Source organism: Pleurodeles waltl, chromosome 11 (assembly GCF_031143425.1).
Source record: "Pleurodeles waltl isolate 20211129_DDA chromosome 11, aPleWal1.hap1.20221129, whole genome shotgun sequence".
Classification (NCBI taxonomy): domain Eukaryota; kingdom Metazoa; phylum Chordata; class Amphibia; order Caudata; family Salamandridae; genus Pleurodeles; species Pleurodeles waltl.
In genome coordinates this window covers 949610968-949636512 of record NC_090450.1, presented here as the reverse complement: position 1 = coordinate 949636512, position 25545 = coordinate 949610968, and the positions used below count along the sequence as shown (strand labels likewise).

The 25545-nt window shown below is 44.5% G+C and overlaps 1 protein-coding gene across 4 annotated transcripts in view; it reads left to right on the top strand.

Annotated features, from left to right (window-relative positions):
• The window catches only part of MED15 (mediator complex subunit 15), a 411818-nt gene that overhangs the window by 170304 nt on the left and 215969 nt on the right, over window positions 1-25545 (top strand). For all 4 annotated transcript variants that reach the window (XM_069215144.1, XM_069215143.1, XM_069215146.1 and 1 more), the window contains one exon: window positions 9812-10098. In XM_069215144.1, the coding sequence (XP_069071245.1) occupies window positions 9812-10098 (287 nt within the window). The remainder of the gene's footprint in view (window positions 1-9811; window positions 10099-25545) is intronic.

Here is a 25545-nt window from a genome sequence, read left to right as displayed (position 1 = left end):
GTTTGCACTAAGATGACATTCCTGGTTAAGAATTTTGGGGTTCAGACCAGATGTCCAGGCAAACCTAATGAACACCCCTTTCAGTGCTCCGCAATTATTCGGGAACTCAATGAATGATTGCTTAAACCAATTAAAAAGAGACAATGAAACTGCAAAATCAATGGGAGCATTGCAGTTTCGAAGGGAATTTCGAAGAGGCACCTTTCCATTGAGAAGACCAGCCTCCGGGGGTACCTTTCAAACTGGGAATACCCGCCAAAGTTTCCAGGAGAGCATACAATCAGCATCCTCACAACAAAACTGGCAATACCACCAACAAGGGAGGGATTCCTTTAGGGGTAGAGCTACAGCCAGAAGTCAAACAAGGAAGAAGTTCAGCACCAGCAAATAAGTGACTGTGCAGCATCGCCCAACAAGACTGCAGAAAACCTGAACAACATCAAAGCAAAATTACATCAGAATTCACCAGCAGGCGGAGAATAAAATGTGTTCTCCAAGAGTGGAGGAAAATACCTTCAGACAAATGTGTACAAACATAATAAAGCATGGATACTGCACAGAATTAATCAAATTCCCACCGGCATGGGGACCAAAGAAAATAATTCATCAGAAGGAGGAAAAAAAATAACTTCCTAAGGGAAATCCAAGAGTTTTTTGCCAGGCGAGCTATAGAAAGGACACAAAAACAAGAAATGAACAGGTGAAATTACTAAACATATTTCTTAATTTCAAAAGTGGACAGCTCCCTTCGTCCAAGTCTGGACCTAAACAAATTCATAAAAACTCAAATTCCAGATTGACAACAATTCTGTAAGTTATCCCTACACTTCAAAAAGGGTATTACATGGCAACAATAGACTTAAAAGATGCTTACTTGCACGTTCTATTTAAAGCAAAACACAAAAAATATCTAAGGTTTGTAGTTGACAAAATACAGTACCAATTCAAAGTCTTGGCTTTTGGGATAAAATCGGTACCAAGAATGTTTCCAAAGTGTTTAGCTGTGGTAGCAGCACACCTCAGAAGGAGAGGGGATACAGGTGTATCCATACCACTGCGACTGGTTAGCGAGGGCACATTCTTACCAAAAATGCTAACAAGACATTTCAAAGGTGATAAACTCTACACATTCTAGGTTTCACGTTAAATATAGAGAAGTCATCACCAGAACCAGAGCAAGAGAAGGCGTTCTTGGGAGCAAGATTGAATTCCATCCACACAAAAGCGTTCCCAGCAAGAAGACTGAGTCTGTATTGGAAGGCGTTAGCTCTGACAGCGAGGACTTTGGGGAAATTGCTAGGAAAGATGGCATCATGCATTCATTTAATCCCTTAGGGGACACTATACATGAGAACAATCCAGGAATGGCTTCAGAATCAATGGTCTCAAGCGACGGGGAGTTGGAAAGATCTAGTGGTTGTCACGCAGAAGGTTCAGGAAGAAATGGTGTGGTTCAACAGGGAGAACATTTTGGGGAAGACTGTTTCTGCAACCAGCTCCATCAGTAACCATAACCACAGATGCTTGAGATATGGGATGGGGAGCTCCTATTTTCAGTGAAGATAGGAGGGATATAGAACAATCAAAATGGAGTACATCACATAGATTGCCTGGAACTAAAGGCTGTTTGGGTAACTCTGAAAGCGTTCCAGAATCGCATTTACAGAAACATTGCATTAATTCAGACAGACAATGCTACAACAATGTTCTGCATCAACAAACAGGCAGGGACCCATTGCCTCCCTCAAGGTTGGCTCAACAACTCTGGAAATGGGCGTTTCGGAGGGACCTAGATATTCAAGCAGTTCATTTACCGGGAAGGAGAATTGTGAGTCAGACAAATTAAGCAGGCTAGTTTCATGCTTACAGGAATGGGAGCTGAATCAGAAGTTGGTACAAAACATTTTCCAAACATGGAGTACACCAACAATAGACCTGTTTGTGATGCCTTGGAATGCTAAATGCCAAAACGTTGCCTCCAGACAACCATGCCGTCAATCACGGGGGAATGCCCTTTCGATAGACTGGTCAGGGACATTTGCATGTGCTTTTCGACCAGTTTCCCGGTTACTCAGAGTGATCAACAAATGCAAGAGGAGCCACATGAAGCTAATACTAATAGTGCCACAATGGGAAAGACCTGGTACTCCGAATTGATGGAGTTAGCTCAAGGAAACTTTCAACACCTCCCAAAATGCAGGACTTGCTGTCTTTGGGAAGAGGGAAGGTTCTACACCCAGAACCAGAATATTTCAGATTAATGGCGTTGCTCCTGAAGACTTAGAATTTGGACACTTGAGGTTGGCAAACTACACATTGGCTGTATTATAAGAAGCCAGAAAACCTGTAACAAGGAAATGTAATATGGCAAAATGAAAAAGATTCACACTTTGGTATATGAGAAAGAAATTAATCAAAAGGATCACTAAGGAAGAGCAGTTTTAAAATATCTCTCATCTACTACAGGAAGGCCTCCCTTGTGCTTCTTTAGGAGTTCATCTGGCGGCTATAGTAGGTTATACAAGAGGGCAAATAGGGAGAAGTTTTTTCACATCACCACTGTTGAAAAGATTCCTAGAAGGAGCAACAAGGATAACACCTCCAAGGAGATTTCCAGTGCCTACATGGAACCTTAATTTAGTTCTTACACAACTCATGAGGAAACCGTTTGAGGCGTTACACAAAGCAACTTTGCATATGTTGACGTGAAAAACTATTTTCTTAGTGGCTATTACTTCGTTACGCAGTTAGTGAGTTACAGGCACTCACTATTCAAGAACTCTATTTTCAAATTCACAAAGATAGGATTGTCATGAAAACTGATCCACTTTTTTCTTTTACCAAAGGTGGTTTCACAGTTTCATATTAATCAATCTATCCAGATACCAAGTTTCTTTCAAAATCCAAAGACTCATGCAATAAGGAGTTTGTACAATTTGGACACAAGTCATTGCTTCATGTATTACATTGTAAGAACTAAACCTTTTAGGAAATCTCAGAAATGGTTTGTGGCGTTCTCGAATAACTTTTGGGGGAAAGCAGTGTCAAAGAACACCATCACAAGATGGATTGCGCAATTAATTGTTATGCTATTTCAATGCAGTAGAAGCATAAATCTAGAGCACCGAAGATGGAAGAAAGGAGCTGTGGTTGCCTTTGTATCAAACACTCCTTTATAGAAATCTGTAGGGCAGCAACTTGGGCTTCAGTGCATACTTTTATGAAACATTATATTGATATAAAAATGAGCAAAGAAGCTCAGGTGGGTCAAAGGGTGTTAAAACATTTATTTGCAAATCAATATCCTTCTTCAACCCAGCCACTACAATAGAAGAAACTGCTTTGAAATCAATGCAAATCATCTGAATCCAGAAAAGAGTCACACTGCAATACAAAACGTTTCTTACTTGTAGATGTCGTTTTACAGCTTGAAGATTTTCTGGATTCACATGTGACCCACCCGCCTCCACCAAGAAGATGGAAATACGAAAAAAGAAAAGTAAAAACAAAGAATCTGAAGATGGCAAATTGGGGTAGAGCCATCCTGAGGGAGTGAAACAGTCACAAGGGGACACCAAATGGAGGTTCCATCGACACCCACCAACAAGCAAAAGTAGCGGTAGAAGACAGACTAAAAAAATATATATATATATTCAGCAAATAGCAAACAATCCGGACCCAACCACTAGAAGGCGGAATAATGCAAAGCATATGAATCCAGAAAATCTTCAAGCTGCAATACTACACCTACAAGTAATACTTTTTGTTCTCCTCCATTAGGGTGAATGTGTCAGCTATTACATCTTAGTGATTCACACACAGAAGTTTGTTTCACAATTTGTCTTCAAAGCCATTTTGGAAGGTTTGAACAATCCCTACCCAAAATTGAAAGTCATCCCTCCATTTTGTTGAGACTAAATTAATGGCTTTACCATTTGAGCCTTTACTTAAAGCTTCATAGCAGTATCTGATGTGTATGACCGCTTTCTTCATTGCTATTACATCTCCCATAGAGAGTGAGAGCTTCAAGCCTTCTCAGCAGTTGAGCTTTGTATGCTCTTGTTCTCTTAATAGGGTGGTCATGAGAACCCCTTTTTCCTTCCTTTCCAAGGTAGTATCAGATTGCCACATTAGTTAGTCCATTTCTTTGTCAAACTTCTTTAGGAGCCCTTCCACACTGGTGGTGTGGTCTTTGCATTCCCTCAGTGTGAGAAGTCTTCTAATTCTATTTCAGCTGAACAAAGCATTAAAGACTATCCATCAATCTGTCAAAGATGGCCTCCCGCATATATGTTTGACCACTTTGAAACATTCTCTTTTGAGATGGATATTGTCATATTATGCTATGCAAACAGATGGCAAGCAAGTTCCCCAGTCAAAACTGATGCCAATGCTACCAGGGGATAGGCAACTACAGCTGCTTGGATGGGAAATATTTCTTGGGTTACGTAAATTAGGTTATTACTTTCACAAGACATTGCTTTTTGGATTCAGATCTTAAAGCATAGTCCCCAGGGTTAAAATCCCCTGAAAATCTCCTATTTGGTTAGCTACAGTTTTCTGGCTGACCCTAAACTTTTTTCTCCATTTTATCATTAAGACATTAAATCTGTAAATGGAGTAAATATTTTCTATTAAGTTCCAGTATTTATGACCCTCAAGGAAGATCCTTCAACTCTGAAGCAGAAGTTACTTACTTGTACTTCTGCACCCTCAAGATACATTTTCCTGGAAGTTCTCAACAGCCCGCCTGCCTGCTTTCTAGGTTTCTCCTTCATTGCTGACAAAATGGATTTCAACGTTTTCCCCCTCCCTGAGCCTTACGACAGTTCAGTAGACTTGTCATGCAGGAAAAGGCCTCTGATCTCTCTGAGGCTAGTGAGAGAAGGTGATGGCTTGGCTTTTGATATGTTTGCCTATACATCCAATTGCTTACAAATTATCAGACTTGTCTGTGCTTTCTTTAAAAAAAAAAAATAATAATACCCAGACTAGACTGCCATACTAAAGTTCAGTAAACAATGACGACCAATATATCTCCACTAATCAGAACATCTCATGAAGGTTATGTAAATTGTCCTAATCCTCAATCATCACCTGACATATAAATATTTGATATGGGCAATAAACCAAGATAAGTCACAAGAATTTAGAAATACATTAAAAATTTAAGTGAACACCTCATGGGTCCAATACGAAGTGGGTATATGTCAGTCGTATATTCTGCCCACTTGTGTTTCTCATCATAGGCATTCTTAAGGGAAGAAAAGAGGAATATTTCTTGTCTTACCTAGATGTTGCTGCCCTGAACACTGCCTCCCAAGTCTGTCTCTGCAGACCTGAGGGATGTTGCTGAATAATCTCAAAGCCCTCTGTTATGTTAAACCCTTTAGTTTTTCAGGTGCACACAGGATCCTACTATTCTAAGGTTGCTTCCCGTAAATTAATTGATAAATATTGTGAATCAGTTTTATGCCATAAATGTATTCCTGTTGTCTGCTTTACATATATTATGATCCTCTCTGGAATATATTCTAAAAATGTTAACATGTTTCGCTGTTTATACATTATAAGTTCATCAGGACTATGAATGTTTGGGGTTCCTGGAGAAGTCATTTTTCATATTTGCATAAAAGAAACCATTTGTATAGATAGAAACTTGTGTTTTGTCCTTTTTAGCGGTTTGCAGTGTTTGCACAAAGAGTGAGAGGCTTAAGAAAAATTAAAGAAAGGGAAGATTGCCATAATTCCTTAAAAATCCTATTTAACAGCTGCTTTTTCTTGTAAGCATCCCCAAAAAATTAATTATTCCTCAGGGCCGGAAAAATCTACTTGACCACTTGCAATGGCAAGTTTTATTTTATGAGGTCGAGCTATTTTTAGATTCCACTAAACCCTTCTGGCAGTGGACAAAACAGGCTTCTGTTCAGTCAGAAACTGAATTAGCAATTAAGATGCCTTTAAATCTTATTCTTGTCACATTTGCTCTGTTTTCAGAGACAGAGGTCAAAAGTCAGTTTGTCTTTTTTGCAGTGCAAATACTTTTCCTTGTGACTGTAGAGTTCCAGGATTTTGTACAGTGAATTCTGACCTATGTGAAATGAAAGACTTTTAGTATCAGATTTTTCCTAACACACAACATTTATATAACTAAGTCAACTTTACAAACATTTCAAAATATATTTCAGTAGCTTGTGAAATACAATTTTTTTCAACTTCTGTATGATGAAAAAATATTTTAATAGAATGAAAGTAAACCAGAACATTTTACTTGGTGATGTGCAAATATAAATGCTTTCTGAAACCCAGTTTCACAGATTATTAATACACTATATAATTTTATGAGTAAAGCTGCAAGTTAGTGGGAAGGTTTTTGGACATTTCTTGGAAATTTACTGTATATAAATGACAGTGCACTACAACCTCATTCTTTAGTAATAGATTTATTAAAGGTGAGTGTTTTAAACAAAGTGAGAAACACTCCTGCCCTGATGGCAAAGTAAGTCATGCATGGACAACGCGTTTCCTAAATGTGGGCTAGATTTATTATACATGGAGCAAATTTTTTTTTTTTTACAGCAGAAATGTTGGACTCACATATTTGAAGGTGCATTCATATCTAAGAATGAAAAAAAAGGATCACATAATGTGAGACCCGTTTCCGGGTCAAGTACATTACAGTTAGGTCGAGTAGGTTATTCAAGCTACTCGACTAGCAGGTATAGTAATATTTTCATGATTTTTCGAGGCCTGCTCCTGTGAACCAGAAATTCTACAGAAGGCCGAGATTCAGCTCTTTGCGTGTCGTCATAGTCAGTTGAAGCAGAGGACGACCTCATCAAAACATCTGTCTAATTTGGGTGTCCCTAAAACTACATCTGCAGGATGGGGTTAACAGACTGCAACTGTTGAAGTCAGCTGCTCACAAGACGTGTTCCTTGTCCACTGCAAGTACGCATGAAGCTGCTTCACCGCCCATGATTTGCCTTGAATGGAAAAAGAAACAAGGAAACTGTCACATCCACTGGTTTCTGAAGTAATATTCTCATCCCGCCCTTCTGCTACATCGTCAATTTCTCTTGGCAACTGTTAATTAAAGGTGCTATCTTTGACCTTGTGAGTTATCTCATGGACTGTGTCCTATAGATTACATTATCGACAGAGTTGCAGTTTGCTACATCTGTTACATGTCATCGTTGAAGATTTTAGTCTGTTGTAACAGTGTCTTCAGCCTTTGCCACATTTTTTATTTTTTTCTACTGTTTCTCTTCAACAAAGTGTCTCCTGTACCCTTGCATCCCCTGGGTAGGCTTTTACAGTACTCCTCTTCATGGATGTAGATATTGCCGGGATGATTGCCTTGAATCGATCAGGCTTAAAGCCTTTCTTTACTGTTAATGCAGGCTCTCCAGGTCATTTCAAAGAATTTAAAGCAACACTGACGCCAAAGGGCTTAAACGGTTTCATCTATTTTGATGAAGATGAAGCTATAGTCAGTGACATTACCAGCCTCCTTTATTAACTCATAACCTGGGTGACCGGTACATTGAGAATCCCTCGATGGTGACGGTGCATTTGGAGATGTTGACTTATCTTGACTAATATTTATGACTTAAGTAACAGACTTCTTTATCCCAGACCTTTGGGATCTGGATTTGTCTTGCCACTTGGATTATTGCACAATTGGCCATATACCTTAGTGTGTCGGACTACTTTTTTTCTTCTGCCTCTGCACGTGTCCTCATATTGTTTCTACCTCTTGCTTCATTTTCGGCATGGTGCTGTTTTTGTCGTGTCTGCACTCAAAGGTTGGTCTTTTTTATTTATTTAGTTTTTTTTTGTTTGTAGTTTTATATAGTGTGGACTCGATTGGAGGAGCACGCTGTCTATGAGTACCACTTATGTACAAGTTTAGCAGTTGAAAAACCTACCAATTGGCGCATTCTAAACAGAAGAATCACAGAAATCCTCAATGCGGCTCTCCCTCTGTGCGAGAGAGCCGATACTACAATATTCACTGCATTCTGGAAACTTGCCCCATACTGCTTTGAGGGACATTTCTTTTACAAAACATTTTGTCCCATAACTCAGCCTGTGGTGGTCCTATGACAATGGGGCCACCACCAACCAGTTCAGCACAACACCATCTTTCCGTCTAGGTCATCTCTGGGTCTCCACACTAGGTTGGGGAGGCCCCCGAAATACAAACCTCTCACACCATTCAGTGTCCTTTTAAGCTCTTATTGGCTAGTACTTTGTTTTACGGGTGGAAGTAGTTTGTGTTTTAAGGGCCTTGTTTGTAATATTATTGCAGTAGACTTGATGGGCCTGAAAATGTGTGAGGCACAACTCCCTCTAGGGGCTAAATATGTGGTTTTACTGCATTATTTTCTGCAATTCTCTTTCATGTGGTTATCCCCTCTGGGCTGACTATATAGTTACATGACCATGTTTCTTCCAACTGCTATTTTTATTGTGGTGTCTTCTAAGGGCTGTTCTGAGCATTACAGTCAAGATACTACAATATTCTCTGCACTCAGAAACTAGCCCCATAATGCTTTGTGGGCTGCCCATCACTCATGGTGTGGTGGTCCAAGGACAAGGAGACCACCATCAAAATGTTCAGCACGATGCACTCTTTCTTTCTAGATCATCTCTGGGTCCCCACACTAGCTTGGTGGGGACCCCAAAATAATAATCCCTCCCACCATTCAGTGTCTTTTAAAGTTTTCTCATGGCTGGAACTTTTGTTTTACAGCTGGGAGTAGTTTGTGTTTAAAGGGCTTTGTAATTATTCTGGTACACCTGCTAGGCCTGAAAATGTGTAATGCACTACGCCATCTAGGGGCTAAATGGTTATACTGCATTATGTTCTGCCATTCTGTTTTCACATGGTTATGCTCTCTAGGGGCTGACTATAGGCTTACATGACCATGTTTCTTACAAATGCTATTTTTACTGTGGTGCCCTCTATTCTGAGTATTACAATCAAGATACTACAATATGCTCTGCACTCGGAAACTTGCCCAATAATGCTTTGCAGGGCATTCCTTTTACAAAATGTTTTTGCCCATAACTCACCGTGTGATGGACGTAAGATAATGGGACCTCTCTCAAAACAGTCAGCACAGCATGCTCTTTCTGTCTAGGTCATCTCTGTTTCCCACAATAGGTTGGGGGGGGGAGGTGACCCCAAAATAATAATAATATAATAAATAATTGCAAAATTGTCATTTTGTTTTTCTTTTCAGTTAGCTCTAAACCCATGAAAAGGGATGATGAAACCTATGTGCATAGAACTGTATATCTATTTTTGTGGATGTTCAACAGACTATTTGTTAGTCTGATGTGATTAGTCCTCTGAAACTCCAGCAGAGTTTATGATCAAGTGCACTTATTTTTGATTGGTGTGAGTGAGCCACAGGGATTGTTAAATGATCTTGAATAAGTAATCTTATGCTTAGTTTTTAAAAAACAGAACATTTGATTGGTGAATTATGACTATGGTTCTAAAACATGGAAATGTTGTTTTTCAGTGTGTTAGTGTTTGCCTTCTTGAAGAAAAAGTTAATTGTGACTGTATGTGAAAATAGGTGAGCCAAACCATGTAATATAGATTTCTACTACTTTTTCCAAAAATCGTATAATCATTTTGTTTGTGTTTTTTGTATTAATTTGTAAAAGACGAAGTAAATCAAATGTAGAAATGTTTAAAAGTGGTTAAATGTAGACTCTGGCTCGTTGTTTTGGGAACGGTGGCAAGTGCAGTTATTCTTGCTAATCACACTGATGAATGATGGTTACATTTCAGCCCAACTTCAACTGCAGCAAATGGCACAGCAACAGCAGCAGCAATTCCAGCAACAGCAGCAAGCAGCTTTGCAACACCAACAGCAGCAGCAACAGCAGTTCCAGGCAGCTCAGCAGTCTATGCAGCAGTTCCAGGTGCAGCATCAGGTAGCTGCAGCAGTGCAACAGCAGCAGCAGCAGCAACAACAACAGCAGCAGCAGCAGCAGCAGCAGCAACAGCTTCAAGTAGCACAGCATCAGCAGCTGTTAAAAATGCAGTTGCAGCAGCAGCAGCAAAACCAGCAGCAGGTACAACAGATCAGAGGGGCTTTCAGGCAGATTGAAGGTCATCTCAGGCCTGACATAGACCAATTTGCTAATACTTTTTGTTTACCTTTTGGTGCTAGGGGGGTGGGGAGGGGAACAACTTCTCGTGCCACCAGTGCATTGTGGGGTATTCTGTGTGGTGTTTGCTGATTACAAATCTGGTGTCCAGTTTTCACATTTTTGATTATCTACGTATTTTTGGAATTTGAATGTTGGCAATATAGTTCCTTTAAGGGCCCTGCATGAGAGAGACTGTGATGTTTTAAGTGTGAAATAGTTAAAGTAATTGCATTTGTAAAAAGTATGTGAATGAAAGTATATGTTACTTTGATGAGCCCAACCATCTCTGAGCATTTTGGGAGATTTTGGCTTTAGGCTTAACCTAAAGAACTACCCTTTCTGGATAGAGAATATATGAGGTCATGCTAGCTTGAACAAAGGACCATATTTTTCCATTTGAAGGAAACAAGTTTTATTCCTCCTTTGGTATTGGAGATGTGATACTGTCCTCCCTGCCTCATGGCCAAATATGCCATCTTTTTTCCACTTAAGTGTCGAGGTCTCCTCCCTCCAGCTTCAGAAATGTTAGCATTACCCTGCCACTATCTGAGAAAACAACCTCACCACCACCTTGTGTACAGCAATAGACCAAGGGCTTTCAAACTTCAATCTACGGGCCGCCATTACTGTGGCTCACTCATTCACACATCTTTCTGATGCATATATCTAACTGCAGATTGCTCAACTGTTGACTATTCCCAAGGCATCATACTTGATCTGGAAACTTTAAATGCACCCTCCTGCACACCAGTAGTTGGTATTGTGGGGCTGTGCACCAACATCATTACACTCCAGAGGTGATGAGTGAAGTTGCTTATAAATGTTACCCATGCGCACTGAAATCAATTTCTTTCTTTCCGCAACTTCAAATTTAGATCGTTGTTCTTTTGACTGGAACTTTCTTCCATTATTATCTATTGTGTTAGGGAAAGTGTCATCCCATAAAATGAAAAGGTTTAAACTGTGCCGGGACTGTCGCAAACCAATGTTGCAAACAGATGTCTTTGACAGACCCTGTATCTGAGGTTCAAGCTGTACTCCAGGGCCTGAAATGACTGTGTCCAGATGAGCCTGAAAGCCATATGGGACCGAGATACCAAACATTGACGCCAGTCACAAGAAGACTCCACACGGCGAAAGGCTGCAGTTGTAAAGAAGGTCCCATTCCTACTCCCAGAGCAGATTGTTGAGGTCAGTCTTTGGATAAATCCAAGAAAAAAGCATTATAAGTCAAAGCGGGAATTGGCCCCTTCCCACCACTCTCAAACTGCACAGAGGGTGCAAGATCAAAGTTCAAACCACATTGGTTTTAGTGCCCATGTAAGGAAATGCCACTTTTTGTACTGTCCCCCCTAAGATTTTTGACTGGTGCCGCTGGTTTTCTCTCTGAATGCACCGAGGCCCACTAACCAGATCAAAAGGAATTAGTGATGGATTAGTATAGGGAAATATTAGTACAGTTTTAGTGTTATGAGTTAATTTGAGCCACGGATATGTGAGTGTTAGTTGGATTGACTGGGGTAATGGAGGGGTGGAGGAGGGAAGACTCCAATTTGGAGTTTATGGTAATAGGATTTAGGCTTGTGATGAGTAAATGGGGGATGGAGGAGGGAAGAGTCTGTGGAAAGGGCTAGGGAGATCATAGTAGCAGGAGGGTTTTTTGGATGAGTTAAAGGTGAGATAAATGAGGGAGAATTTAGTAGGGTTGTTTGGGAGATCATGGAAGTAAAGCGAGGTTTTAGATGAGTTAGATGTAGAAGAGGAGGAGCGTAGGCAGGGTTATTTAGGAGATGAAAGTAGTAGAATGGATTTGGGATGAGTCAGAGTAGGAATGGGGGATAGATTGATAGAGATATGACATGGTGATGGGTAGACAAAGTGTGATATCAAATGAGAGCAGGGATTCATAAGTATCTAACGTAACTTATCTAGGAGCTATGCAGTGACCTATGAACATGTTAAGCATAGAATAACACCCCCCCGCAGATACACATGCTGTGCACTGTTCCTGAGAGTTGGGCTCGGAGTGTTACAAGTTGTTTCGAGTCACAGGACCGAGTGACTCCTCCCTTTCGACTCCATTTCGCATGGGCATCGACTCCATCTTAAATTGTTTTCTTTCCGCCATGGGGTTCGGACGTGTTCCTCTTTGCTCCAGTTATTTGATTCGGAAAACTTCAAAAATCACTGAATGAAAATAGTCGGTATTGTTTTCGATCACGACCCATCTTGCATCGACACTTCGGCACCGGCGAAACACACGTTTGGTTGCCCTTGGGGGCACCTGTGCCCATCCTGAGCCTGGTCGGCCCGACCGCAGGAAGCGTCGAAGCCTCATGGACCAGACCCCGTTCCGGTTCTGCCCTCAGTGCCACGCAAAGTATCCATACACAGATCAACATCAGGTATGTAATCTTTGTTTGTCACCAGATCACCGAGAGGATACTTGTGAGGCCTGCAGGTCCTTCCGTTCCAAGATGACCTTGAGAGATCGAAGGGCGAGACGACTACAAATGGCGTCGAAGAGTACCAAACACCTCGACGTCGAAGAAGAGGAAATGGCCATCGCCATTCAAGGATCCAATTCGGATGAATCAGACGCGGACCGGCCACCTACAGCAGGCCAGCATGTGAGTACCCCTGCCCCAACCCAAGCCCAGAGCCAGTCCAAGACCAAACAAAAGGCCTCGGGACGCCAATGCCGGAAGGCCATGGCTCTACCCGGAAGAAATCAAGCGGCGACACAGTCTCCAAAAAACTTTTACATCTACTCGTCGAATCGAAACCCCAAAAGACACTTTCGGAACCGAGGCCTACTATCACCATGGGCATTTCGATACCGAAAAAAACGGCTTCGGAGCCGAAAAAAGCCTCATATACTGAGGAACATGGACTTTCTAAACAGATGAAAGAAAGCCACAGATGTGAGGAAATACTTCAACAAATGGAGGAATGTGATGACAGACAAGCCAGGATACAGATCCACAAGGATACTGGCAAGATCCTCACAGCACCTCCCCTCAAATTTAAAAGGAAGCTGGCTTTCCAGGGACATTTGGACACTGATTAGCCAAGGGCTAAATTGTCAAGAACACAATCTCCGCCAAGCCAGTTTTCCCCAGCACATTCTCCTCCTCAAATAACTGTTTCTCCTCTTGCTACACCCACTGCACAGTCACCACCACACACTGTGCAGTCACATCAAGACACAGACCCGTGGGATCTTTATGATGACCCTGTGTCAGACAATAGCCCGGAGTGCTATCCGTCTGAACCCTCTCCACCTGAAGATAGCACCTCCTACACACAGGTTTTGGCTAGGGCTGCAGCTTTCCACAATGTAAGCATGCACACCGAACCACTAGAGGATGACTTCCTTTTTAATACGTTGTCCTCAACACATACCTCTTACCAAAGTCTACCCATGCTCCCAGGTACGCTTAAACATGCCCAACAGATTTTTCAGGAGCCAGTTAAAGGAAGGGCCATAACACCAAAGGTAGAAAAGAAATATAAACCACCACCTTCTGACCCGGTATTTATAACGCTACAGCTGCCCCCAGATTTGGTAGTGATCAGTGCGGCGAGGAAGAGGGCCAACTCGCAGTCATCTGGAGATGCATCCCTTCCAGATAAAGAGAGTAAAAAGTTTGATGCGGCAGGAAAGAGGGTAGCGTCACAAGCAGCCAATCAGTGGCGCATAGCGAACTCTCAGGCCCTCCTCGCAAGATATGACAGAGCTCATTGGGATGAGATGAGCGACACCATTCAACATCTCCCCAAAGAATACCAAAAAAGAGCTCAGCAGGTAGTAGAAGAAGGTCAGGCAATAACGAATAACCATATAAGGTCTGCATTAGATTCAGCTGACACTGCCGCAAGAACAATAAACACTGCAGTTACAGTTAGACGCCATGCATGGCTTAGATCATCAGGTTTTAAAACTGAGATTCAGCAAGCGGTCCTCAACATGCCATTCAACCAGCAACAGCTATTTGGCACACAAGTGGACACAGCCATAGAAAAAAATGAAAAAGGATACAGATACAGCCAAAGCGATAGGAGCGCTTTACTCATCCCAATACAGAGGGACATTTTGGAAGGTGCAGTATAGGGGGAGTTTCAGGCCACAGCCAACAGAACCATCCACCTCACAGACAAAGTCCTCATACCAATCACAGTATCAAAGAGGGGGGTTTTGAGGGTCCTTCAGAGGGCAATTTCCCAAATCCAGGGGAAAATTCCAATCTACAAAGCAAGCCACTAACAACAAGCAGTGACTTTGCCATCACCTTCCCCCAACACACATCCCCTGTGGGAGGAAGACTGGAAATGTTCCACAATCAATACTCAAACATAACAACGGACACATGGGTACTATCAATTATCCAACATGGTTACTGCATAGAATTTACACATTTTCCTCCAGACATTCCCCTAAAAATGCACAAACTATCGTCGAAACATCTAACAATGTTACAAACAGAGGTGCAAGCACTATTAACAAAACAAGCCATAGAACTAGTACTGCATCAACAAAAAGGAACAGGGGTCTGTTCCGTGTACTTCCTTATTCCCAAAAAGGACAAAACACTAAGGCCAATATTAGATCTCCGGACTCTCAACCTATACATTCAATCAGAACACTTTCACATGGTGACACTACCAGTTGTAGTCCCATTACTGAAACAGGGAGAATACATGTCAACACTGGATTTAAAAGATTCATATTTTCACATACCCATCCATCTTACAGAAAATACCTCAGGTTTGTTATACAAGGAAAACATTACCAATTCAAGGTATTACCCTCCGGGATAACAACAGCCCCCAGAGTATTTATAAAATGCCTTGCCGTAGTAGCAGCATACATAAGGAGACAACACATGCATTTATTCCCATATCACGACGATTGGCTAATAAAGGCCAACACTCAAGAACAGTGTCAACATCACACACGTTATGTAATAGATACCCTACACACACTAGGGTTTTTGATAAATTATCACAAAAATTACTCTTGCAACCATCCCAAATTCAGCAGTACTTGGGAGCTACACTCAACACTCAAAAAGCGATTGCAAGTCCAAGCCCACAAGGGTGCAATCATTCCACACCATGGTGCCAAAAATACAACCAAATCAGCATTACACAGTCAGATTTGTGATGAAACTCCTAGGCATGATGGCATCATGCATCGCAATTGTCCCAAACGCGCGGTTACACATGCGGCCCTTACAGCAGTGCCTTGCAAAACAATGGTCGTAGGCACAGGGTCATCTCCAAGATCTAGTGTTGATAGACCGCCAAACACACTATTCGCTTCAGTGGTGGAATCCCACAAATTTAAACAAAGGGCGGCCTTTTCAAGACCCTGTGCCTCACGCCATTCTCACAACAGATGCATCAATGATTGGGTGTGGAGCACACCTCAACAATCCAATCACAGTATACAAGGACAGTGGGACAGCGAGCAAAAACAGCTACACATAAATCGCTTAGAGCTGCTAGCAGTCTATCTAGCACTAAAAGCTTTTCAACCTCTTCTGGCTCCCAAACACATTCTTGTCAAAACAGACAATATGACAACGATGTACTATTTAAACAGGGGGGAACACACTCATCTCAACTTTGCCTCCTAGCACAAAACATTTGGCATTGGGCAATTCACAGCAACATTTGCCTAATAGCTCCATACATCCCAGGGATTCACAATCAATTAGCAGACAATCTCAGTTGGGATCACCAGCAAACTCACGAGTGGGAAATACATCTCCAGGTACTACAAAGACACTTAATTCAGTGGGGGACATCAGACCTAGATCTGTTCCTACAAACCAAAATGCCAAAACTTCGCGTCCAGGTACCTGCACCCTCAGTCCAAGGGCAATGCTCTATGGATCAACTGGTCAGGGATATTTGCTTCTCCCACTCATTCCATTTCTAGTCAACAAACTGCGTCAAAACAAACTCAAACTAATACCTATAGCACCAACGTGGGCATGCCAGCCGTGGTACACCACATTGTTGGACCTCTCAGTAGTACCTCACGTCAAGCTTCCAAATAGACCAGATCTGTTAACGCAACACAAACAGCAGATCAGACACCCCAATCCAGCAATGCTCAATCTAGCAATCTGGCTCCTGAAATCTTAGAGTTTGGCTATCTAAATCTTCCAAACGAGTGTATAGAAGTCATTAAATAGGCAAGAAAACCTACCACCAGGCATTGTTATGCTAACAAATGGAAAAGATTTGTCTTCTACTGCCAAGCAAAACACATCACACCGTTGGATGCGTCCATACAAGACATCGTAGGATACTTACTACACCTACAGAAAGCAAATCTAGCCTTTTCATCCATCAAAATACACCTCACCGCAATTTCGGCTTATTTGCTAATTAAACACACAAAATCCCTATTTATGATACCAGTCATTAAAGCCTTCATGGAAGGACTAAAACGAATCATACCTCCAAGAACTCCATCAATACCCTCTTGGAATCTTAATATTGTACTTACACGACTCATGGGTCCATCTTTTGAACCCATGCATTCTAGTCAGATCCAATTCTTAACTTGGAAAGTGGCATTTCTAGTAGCAGTCACTTCATTACGAAGTTAGTGAAATACAGGCTTTCACTATTGAAGAACCCTTTATACAAGTACACAAACATAAAGTTGTTCTCCGCACAAATCCAAAATTTCTACCAAAAGTCATCTCACTGTTTCATTTAAAAAAAATAATAATAATTTATTGGTTTTATGTTTCAGACATAAAATACAAACTGTTCAATTATCGGCAGCAGGATCTCTAAAACATTGTCCAATATTGACACTATTTAAAAACCACAGACCTCACCCCTAATACACGCACCGGAACACTATCAATCCTATAGTATCTTTTCTTACTGCAGTTGCCGGAAGTTTGTCTTGTGTTAGCTATCATTGGGATTACACGCTCGTGGCCAGAGTGGACCCTATTCAGCTGGGTCTATATCACTAGCTGCCTGGTGGAGATTCCGATTAGGTTGCCAACCGCGGATGGCTGCCCGGGTGGCTCTACACCCTATACTTTATTAGTGTACTTGCGTTGGGAAGCTGGTGAGTTGTGAATACAGGAGGAAAAGGGGGGAGAGGTGTTTGTGCCATCATGCCGGGTCGCCCTGCGGACTGTGCCTCAGTGTTGGAGGATGTGGAGAGAGTTGTATCGCGCTTATTATAGGTGTGTATTCCCTGGTTCATTGAGGCATCTCATCATTTTTGGCTTCGAGTTTGGTAACCAGAATTTCCCAAGTGGAACACTGTAGGAAGTTGGCTCTGTATGCACTATTTCAAAGTAAGGAATAGTATGCACAGAGTCCAAGGGTTCCCCTTAGAGGTAAGATAGTGGCAAAAAGAGATAATACCAATGCTCTATTTTGTGGTAGTGTGGTCGAGCAGTAGGCTTATCCAAGGAGTAGTGTTAAGCATTTGTTGTACATACACACAGGCAATAAATGAGGAACACACACTCAGAAACAATTCCAGGCCAATAGGTTTTTGTTATAGAAAAATATATTTTCTTAGTTTATTTTAAGAACCACAGGTTCAAATTCTACATGTAATATCTCATTTGAAAGTTATTGCTGGTAAGTACTTTAGGAACTTTGAATAATTACAATAGCATATATACTTTTTACATAAAACACATTTAGCTGTTTTAAAAGTGGACACAGTGCAATTTTCACAGTTCCTGGGGGAGGTAAAGTATTGTTAGGTTTTGCAGGTAAGTACACCACCTACGGGGTTAAGATTGGGGTCCAAGGTAGCCCACCGTTGGGGGTTCAGAGCAACCCCAAAGTCACCACACCAGCAGCTCAGGGACGGTCAGGTGCAGAGTTCAAAGTGGTGCCCCAAACGCATAGGCTTCAATGGAGAGAAGGGGGTTCCCCGGTTCCGGTCTGCCAGCAGGTAAGTACCCGCGTCTTCGGAGGGCAGACCAGGGGGGTTTTGTAGGGCACCGGGGGGGACACAAGTCCACACAGAAAGTACACCCTCAGCAGCGCGGGGGCGGCCGGGTGCAGTGTGCAAACAAGCGTCGGGTTCGCAATGTAAATCAATGGGAGACCAAGGGGTCTCTTCAGCGGTGCAGGCAGGCAAGGGGGGGGGCTCCTCGGGGTAGCCACCACCTGGGCAAGGGAGAGGGCCTCCTGGGGGTCACTCCTGCACTGAAGTTCCGATCCTTCAGGTGCTGGGGGCTGCGGGTGCAGGGTCTTTTCCAGCCGTCGGGATTTTAGAGTCAGGCAGTCGCGGTCAGGGGGAGCCTCTGGATTCCCTCTGCAGGCGTCGCTGTGGGGGCTCAGGGGGGACAACTTTGGTTACTCACAGTCTTGGAGTCGCCGGAGGGTCCTCCCTGTAGCGTTGTTTCTCCACCAGTCGAGTCGGGGTCGCCGGGTGCAGTGTTGCAAGTCTCACGCTTCTTGCGGGGATTGCAGGGGTCTTTAAATCTGCTCCTCTGTAACAAAGTTGCAGTCTTTTTGGAACAGGTCCGCTGTCCTCAGGAGTTTCTTGTTCCTCTTGAAGCAGGGCAGTCCTCTGAGGATTCAGAGGTCGCTGGTCCTGGAGAAAGCGTCGCTGGAGCAGGGTTCTTTAGAAGGCAGGAGACAGGCCGGTAGGACTGGGGCCAAAGCAGTTGGTGTCTTCTTTCTTCTTCTGCAGGGGTTTTCAGCTCAGCAGTCTTCTTCTTGTAAGTTGCAGGAATCTAAATTCTTAGGTTCAGGGGAGCCCTTAAATACTAAATTTAAGCGCGTGTTTAGGTCTGGGGGGTTAGTAGCCAGTGGCTACTAGCCCTGAGGGTGGGTACACCCTCTTTGTGCCTCCTCCCAAGGGGAGGGGGTCACATTCCTATCCCTATTGGGGGAATCCTCCATCTGCAAGATGGAGGATTTCTAAAAGTTAGAAACTTCAGCTCAGGACACCTTAGGGGCTGTCCTGACTGGCCAGTGACTCCTCCTTGTTATTCTCATTATTTCTCCTGGACTTGCCGCCAAAAGTGGGGGCTGTGTCCAGGGGGCGGGCATCTCCACTAGCTGGAGTGCCCTGGGGCATTGTAACACGAAGCTTGAGCCTTTGAAGCTCACTGCTAGGTGTTACAGTTCCTGCAGGGGGGAGGTGTGAAGCACCTCCACCCAGAGCAGGCTTTGTTTCTGTCCTCAGAGAGCACAAAGGCTCTCACCGCATGAGGTCAGAAACTCGTCTCTCAGCAGCAGGCTGGCACAGACCAGTCAGTCCTGCACTGAACAATTGGGTAAAATACAGGGGGCATCTCTAAGATGCACTCTGTGTGCTTTTTTTTAATAAATCCAACACTGGCATCAGTGTGGGTTTATTATTCTGAGAAGTTTGATACTAAACTTCCCAGTATTCAGTGTAGCCATTATGGAGCTGTGGAGTTCGTTTTTGACAGACTCCCAGACCATATACTCTTATGGCTACCCTGCACTTACAATGTCTAAGGTTTTGCTTAGACACTGTAGGGGCATAGTGCTCATGCACATATGCCCTCACCTGTGGTATAGTGCACCCTGCCTTAGGGCTGTAAGGCCTGCTAGAGGGGTGACTTACCTATGCCACAGGCAGTGTGAGGTTGGCATGGCACCCTGAGGGGAGTGCCATGTCGACTTAGTCATTTTCTCCCCACCAGCACACACAAGCTGGCAAGCAGTGTGTCTGTGCTGAGTGAGGGGTCCCTAGGGTGGCATAAGACATGCTGCAGCCCTTAGAGACCTTCCCTGGCATCAGGGCCCTTGGTACCAGGGGTACCAGTTACAAGGGACTTACCTGGGTGCCAGGGTTGTGTCAATTGTGGAGACAATGGTACATTTTAGGTGAAAGAACACTGGTGCTGGGGCCTGGTTAGCAGGGTCCCAGCACACTTCTCAGTCAAGTCAGCATCAGTATCGGGCAAAAAGTGGGGGGGTAACTGCAACAGGGAGCCATTTCTTTACAAACACCCTGTGTGTGTCGCCCCTCCTGCACACATTTTTTAAGTATGTGATATTCGGTGCGAGCCCAGCGTAGTATTAGAGTGAGCCAAGATTTACGATCAGGAGCGTTGGGGGCATTCCAGTGCATCGCTATCAGTCTTTTATACATTAGACAGGCTAGATCTACAAATTTGTGCAGGTATCTTTGCTTTTTAGGTCTCTCCCGCAATCTCAGTAGACAAGACCTGGGGTCTGCTGACAACGCAAGCCCCGTTAACTCGGAAATCTCCAGCACCACCTCCAACCAGGCAGTTTGTACATTAGGGCAGTCCCACACCATGTGGTAGAAGGATGCTGACAGTGCCTTGCATCTGGGACACACTGGCTCGGAGTCGGGGAACATTTGCTTTATCCTGGAGGGGGATAAATATGTTTGATGCGTGAAATTAAATTGAGTGTACCTGAATCTGGGGTTCCTTGACACGCCGCGGGTATGATACAAGGCTTTTGGCCAGTCCACCAGTGGGATCGGGGCGGGGAGTACAGCGTTCCATTTCTCCCGGGCTTTCTCCGCTTGTGGTTCGGGAGATTTGTTTAGGATTTTGTACAGGCTAGATATTATTTTTATTTGGTCATTGTATTGTAGGAGATGGTGAATGACTGGGGAGACCACCGGTTCCGAGATGCCTGCCCCCCACGTTTTCCTTATCGCGTGGCATATAGCGTTGTATGTCAGAAACTGGCCGGGGCTTATCTCAGTGAGGGCCTGTAAGGCCTCGAATGACATTAGCTTGCCATCTTCGAAGCAGTCGCCCACTGTCTGTACCCCTGCCTCCATTCATGTCCGCGTTGCCCGCGCTCCAGCTGCGATGCCCCCCAGTATGTAGTCCAATGGTATATGTGGGGAGTAGGGGAGCTTACTCGCTCCGTTTTGCACGAATTTAGCCCAGCACGCGTGCGCCACTGCAAGCAATGGGTTGACATGTTCCGCCTTAGGGTGTTTAGATGTCAACCACTTTAATAGGGGGGTCCCTTCCAACCAGGGCTCCAGGAATGTGGCTTCTGCCTGCGGTGGTCTGTGGATCCAGTTCAGAACCCACTGTAGCTGTGCGGCTGCATAGTAGCGTTCGAAGTTGGGGGCCCCCAGACCGCCTACATCCATCGGCCGTTGTAGCGTGGCTAGAGCCACACGTGCTCTGCCACCACCCCAGATGAGCTGCAGCAGGGCTGTGTTTAAGTTGCTGAAGAAGCTTTTGGTAATAGTTATCGGTAAGGCCGCGAAGTAGTATAGTAGACTGGGTAGGATCAACATGTTTGCAATCACCACCTTGCCAGGCGGCGAAAGTGGGAGCTTGTTCCAGAATTGCAATGAGCCTTTTATGGAGGTCAGCGCTCTCCCCAGGTTCCTATCTCTTAGGTCTTCTGTGTCGTGGTATATATTTATCCCAAGGTATTTGAACGTTTCCGGGCACCACTTTAGACGCCCTACCTGAGGGGGCACCCTGACTATCGGTTGGCTGCTTTGCCAGAGGGAACGCACAAGACTTTTCCCAGTTTACCACTATACCCGACAGGTCCCCGAACTCAGCTAATAAGGATATTACTAAGGGAACAACTGCGCGGCTGTTCCGAATGTATATTAAGGCATCGTCTGCGTATAATGTGATCGTGTGATGGAGCCCATTCCTGATTATTCCCCATTCGCGCTCCATGAGGCGTACTCTTGCCGCCAAGGGTTCCATTGCTATGGCAAATAGTAGCGGGATAGAGGGCTGCCCTGCCTTGGGCCCCTGGAGATCGAAAAGCTATCGGAGATCACCCCACCCGTCTTCACCCTTGCGCTTGGGTTAGAATACAGTGTCCGGACCCAGCGAATATAGTTGGGGCCTATTCCCATGCGGCCCATTGTGGCCAAGAGGAAGTCCCACTCAAGCGTGTCAAAAGCCTTCTCGATATCCAGTGATAGCACCATTTCCTCTCGTGTGTCTCTGGGAGTATCCCCCATTATGCTCAGTAGTCTGCGAATATTTAGGAAGGTGTTGCGCCTAGGAATGAAGCCATTTTGGTCTGCGTGTACCAATGAGTGCATGAGGGGGGGCTAATCTGTTAGCTAGAATTTTGCCTAATATTTTACAGTCTAAGTTCAGAAGTGATAGTGGTCTATAGGATTTAACATCTGTGGGATCGCGGCCCTGTTTGGGGAGTACCACTATCATAGCTTCTCTTTGGGATGTGGGCAGGCATTCGTTAGTCCACGCTTCTGCGATCACTCTTAGAAGGTGAGGTTTCAGGCAAGGTAAGTGGGCTTTATAGGATTCTGCCGTCAGCACCAGGCGCTTTATTTCTGGGCAATTGTGCAAGGGCTAATTCTATTTCATCCATTGTTATGGGAGCCTCGATTTTTTTCTCTATCAGTTTGTGACAATTGTGGCAGGAGAGAGTCAGCGAGAAAAGCCTCAAGCTGTGGTGCAGTGCATGAGGTGCGCTTGGTGTATAAGTTTGAGTAGTATTTTCTAAACGTCTCGTTTATCTCTGCTTGTGTGGTAGCCATGGCATGTGCGCCCACATGTATGGCCCCTATTGGAGATTGCGGTCTATCCTCACGGAGCAGCCAAGCTAACATTCTGCTTGATCTATCCCCTTCTGTTTGCAACCTTGTCAGGTGATAGTTGTAATTGTGGCAACGGAGTTTGCTGTCAGCGGCATTGTAGTTTAAGCGATTTTATTTTAGGATAGTGTGAGAGATTTCCCCTAGTGCTACCGCTATTTCCGCTGCTCTGAGCTCCTTCTCCAGTTTGCTAATCTCTGCTTGCAAGGAGCGTCTCACTCCCCACGTGGAGGATATGCATACTCCGCGTGCTACCACTTTATGGGCGTCCCACTCTATCGCTCGTGTTGTTGCGGACATGGCATTTATTTCCCAGTACTGGCTTATAGAATCTTTGAATGTTTCGGCGAATGCCTGGTCCTGTAGTGCTTCCGCCTGGAACCCCAGGTGGGGACCGCCTGGCGTGACCTAACCCAATTCAGTGTTACTCTCAGTGTTGCGTGGTCCGACAGTGTCTTCGCTAAATATTCCGACTCGCTAATCAGTGCCACTATATCTCGGGTGCCCCATATTATATCTATTCTGGTATGGGTGTTGTGTGGAGCTGAATAGAATGAGTATTCTCTTTGGTTTGGGTGGCCTAGTCGCCATATGTTGTGTAGTCCCATGACGCTTGCCCATTCTTGCAGGGGACCTGTGGGTTTCCTGATTGCTAGCGAGCTCGCTTGGGCACTAGATCTATCCAATGTTGCCGATGGTGTGCTGTTGAAGTCAAGGTCATGGGGTGGGACAGTAATGTTGGAGTGAGAGTGGTGAGGAATCCCGTAGTCCCGCTGTTTGGAGCATATATACCAACCACTGCTATTTGTCTACCGTCTAATCTGCCCTCCACTACCACGTATCTTCCTCCTTGGTCTATTTTATGTGTCAATAAGTGGAATGGGACTCCCGTCCCTATCCAAACCAGCACCCCCCTCGCAAAGGCCGAGTACGTTGTGCCTATCAGCAGTCCTCTCCATTTCGTGCGCAGGTCGCGTAAGTCCCCTTCTAGCATGTGTGTCTCTTGTAGGATGGCAATGTGCACTCCTAGTCGTTTGAGCCGAGCGTGTACCCTGGTCTGCTTGCTCAGCGTCCCCAGGCCCCTAACATTCCATGTCACTATAATATACTGGTTTTTGTTGTTTTTACCAGATGGCGTCATATGGAGTTTTGGGGGTAAATCTCTGTGCTTAGGTGCTGAGCTTTAGTGTTGGCCCATCTGGTCACAACCCTTCTGTAGATGTCATTTGTTAAATATATCGAGTGCAGCTGCTTATTTTGTGTTTTAAGTGGTTCCGATACATGCATTTCTGCTAAACTACTAACCCCAACCCCCTTTAATAAATCCCCATTACTACTTATAACTGGTGTAAAACTACTGAACTCAAACACGTGAACTAACCCATATCCGGTTGGATTTGCATATTGGGGTTCTCATTTCTTCCAGATGTGGCTCTTATAAGGGGCTCACATCTTTCCGCAGACATAGTCTGCTAATATCGTTGGGCGCCCCTCGGAAATTGGACTCCTTCCCGCACCACCCCGCCGCCCGTCATCTGCCCCCGTATGCCCCCTATGAGTTAGCTGTACATTTATATCAAAGATACACATTGCTGGAGGCGCATTCTCCCCGGTCCACGACAGCGCTATAGAATCTCCGGAGGCATTTCAGATTTCGAGCGTCAATGAAGCCAGCGGGCCGATGAAGTAGATATATGCGACTTAAAGTTCGTCTGCAGACCTGGGGGTGACCTTTGGCCCACCTAGCTCTCCAGATATTGTAGATGTGGAATTGGCCGTGTCGGAGTTCGCGCCCAGCTCCCGGGGTTTCCTAGCAGTTGCAAAGTTGCTTTGCATGTGTAAGGGCGTCTCTTTTAGCACACGTGCTCTGTCTTCTGCTGCCTGCTGGTCATTGGGCTGGCCCCTGGTGCGTCTCTTGGATCGCTTCCTTGAAGCAGAAGTTTTCCATTCCTCATCTCCCTCCGCAGCTTCCCGCGGGCCAGCTAGGCCCTTGGCATGTAGCCATGCCCAAGCATCCTCAGGATTAGTGAATATGTGGGTACGGTCCTCCACAACCACCCTTAGTTTCGCGGGGAAAAGCAGGGCATATTTTATGTTATGCTCTCGCAGGCGCTGTTTAATTTTAACGTATGAGTTGCGTTGGTTCTGCACCTCCTGTGTAAAGTCTGGGTATGCATTTATAGTCGAGTCCTCGTACTTGAATGGGCCTTTGTTGCGAAATTGTTGTAATATTGCATCTCGGTCTCTATGGTTCAGGAATCTGGCGATCAATGGTCTAGGTGATTGGCCAGGGGCCGTGGGTCTGCCTGGTATTCTATATGCCCTTTCCACAGAGAAAAACTTGGATGGAGCCCCATTTAGCACCTCCTTGATTAGCCAGTGTTCCAGGGGGATTTCCGATTCTGTTTGCCGCATACTTTCAGGAAAACCCAGGAAGCGTACGTTATTGCGGCGCGCCCTGCTCTCCATTTCTTCGGATCTCCTCCAGAGCATCTTCAGCTCCGCGTCCATGCGCTGGATCTGTTTTTGGTTACCTTGAGCCATTGGGGATTAAGTCGGATATTTCATCCTCGGCCGTTTTCACTCTTTCGGCTAGGTTTCGGTGATCCACGTGCAGGAGATTCAAGTCTTGTGCAACTGCGTCGATTCTGTTTTCTAGAGATGATTTAGTGGCCAAAATCGCCTGTAATACTCTCTCGAACTGAGCAGAGTGTGACGTGAGCGTGTTTTCTAGTGACTGTAAGGACAGGTTGGATTGCTGGTCAATGGGTGTTGATCCATGAGTGCTACGG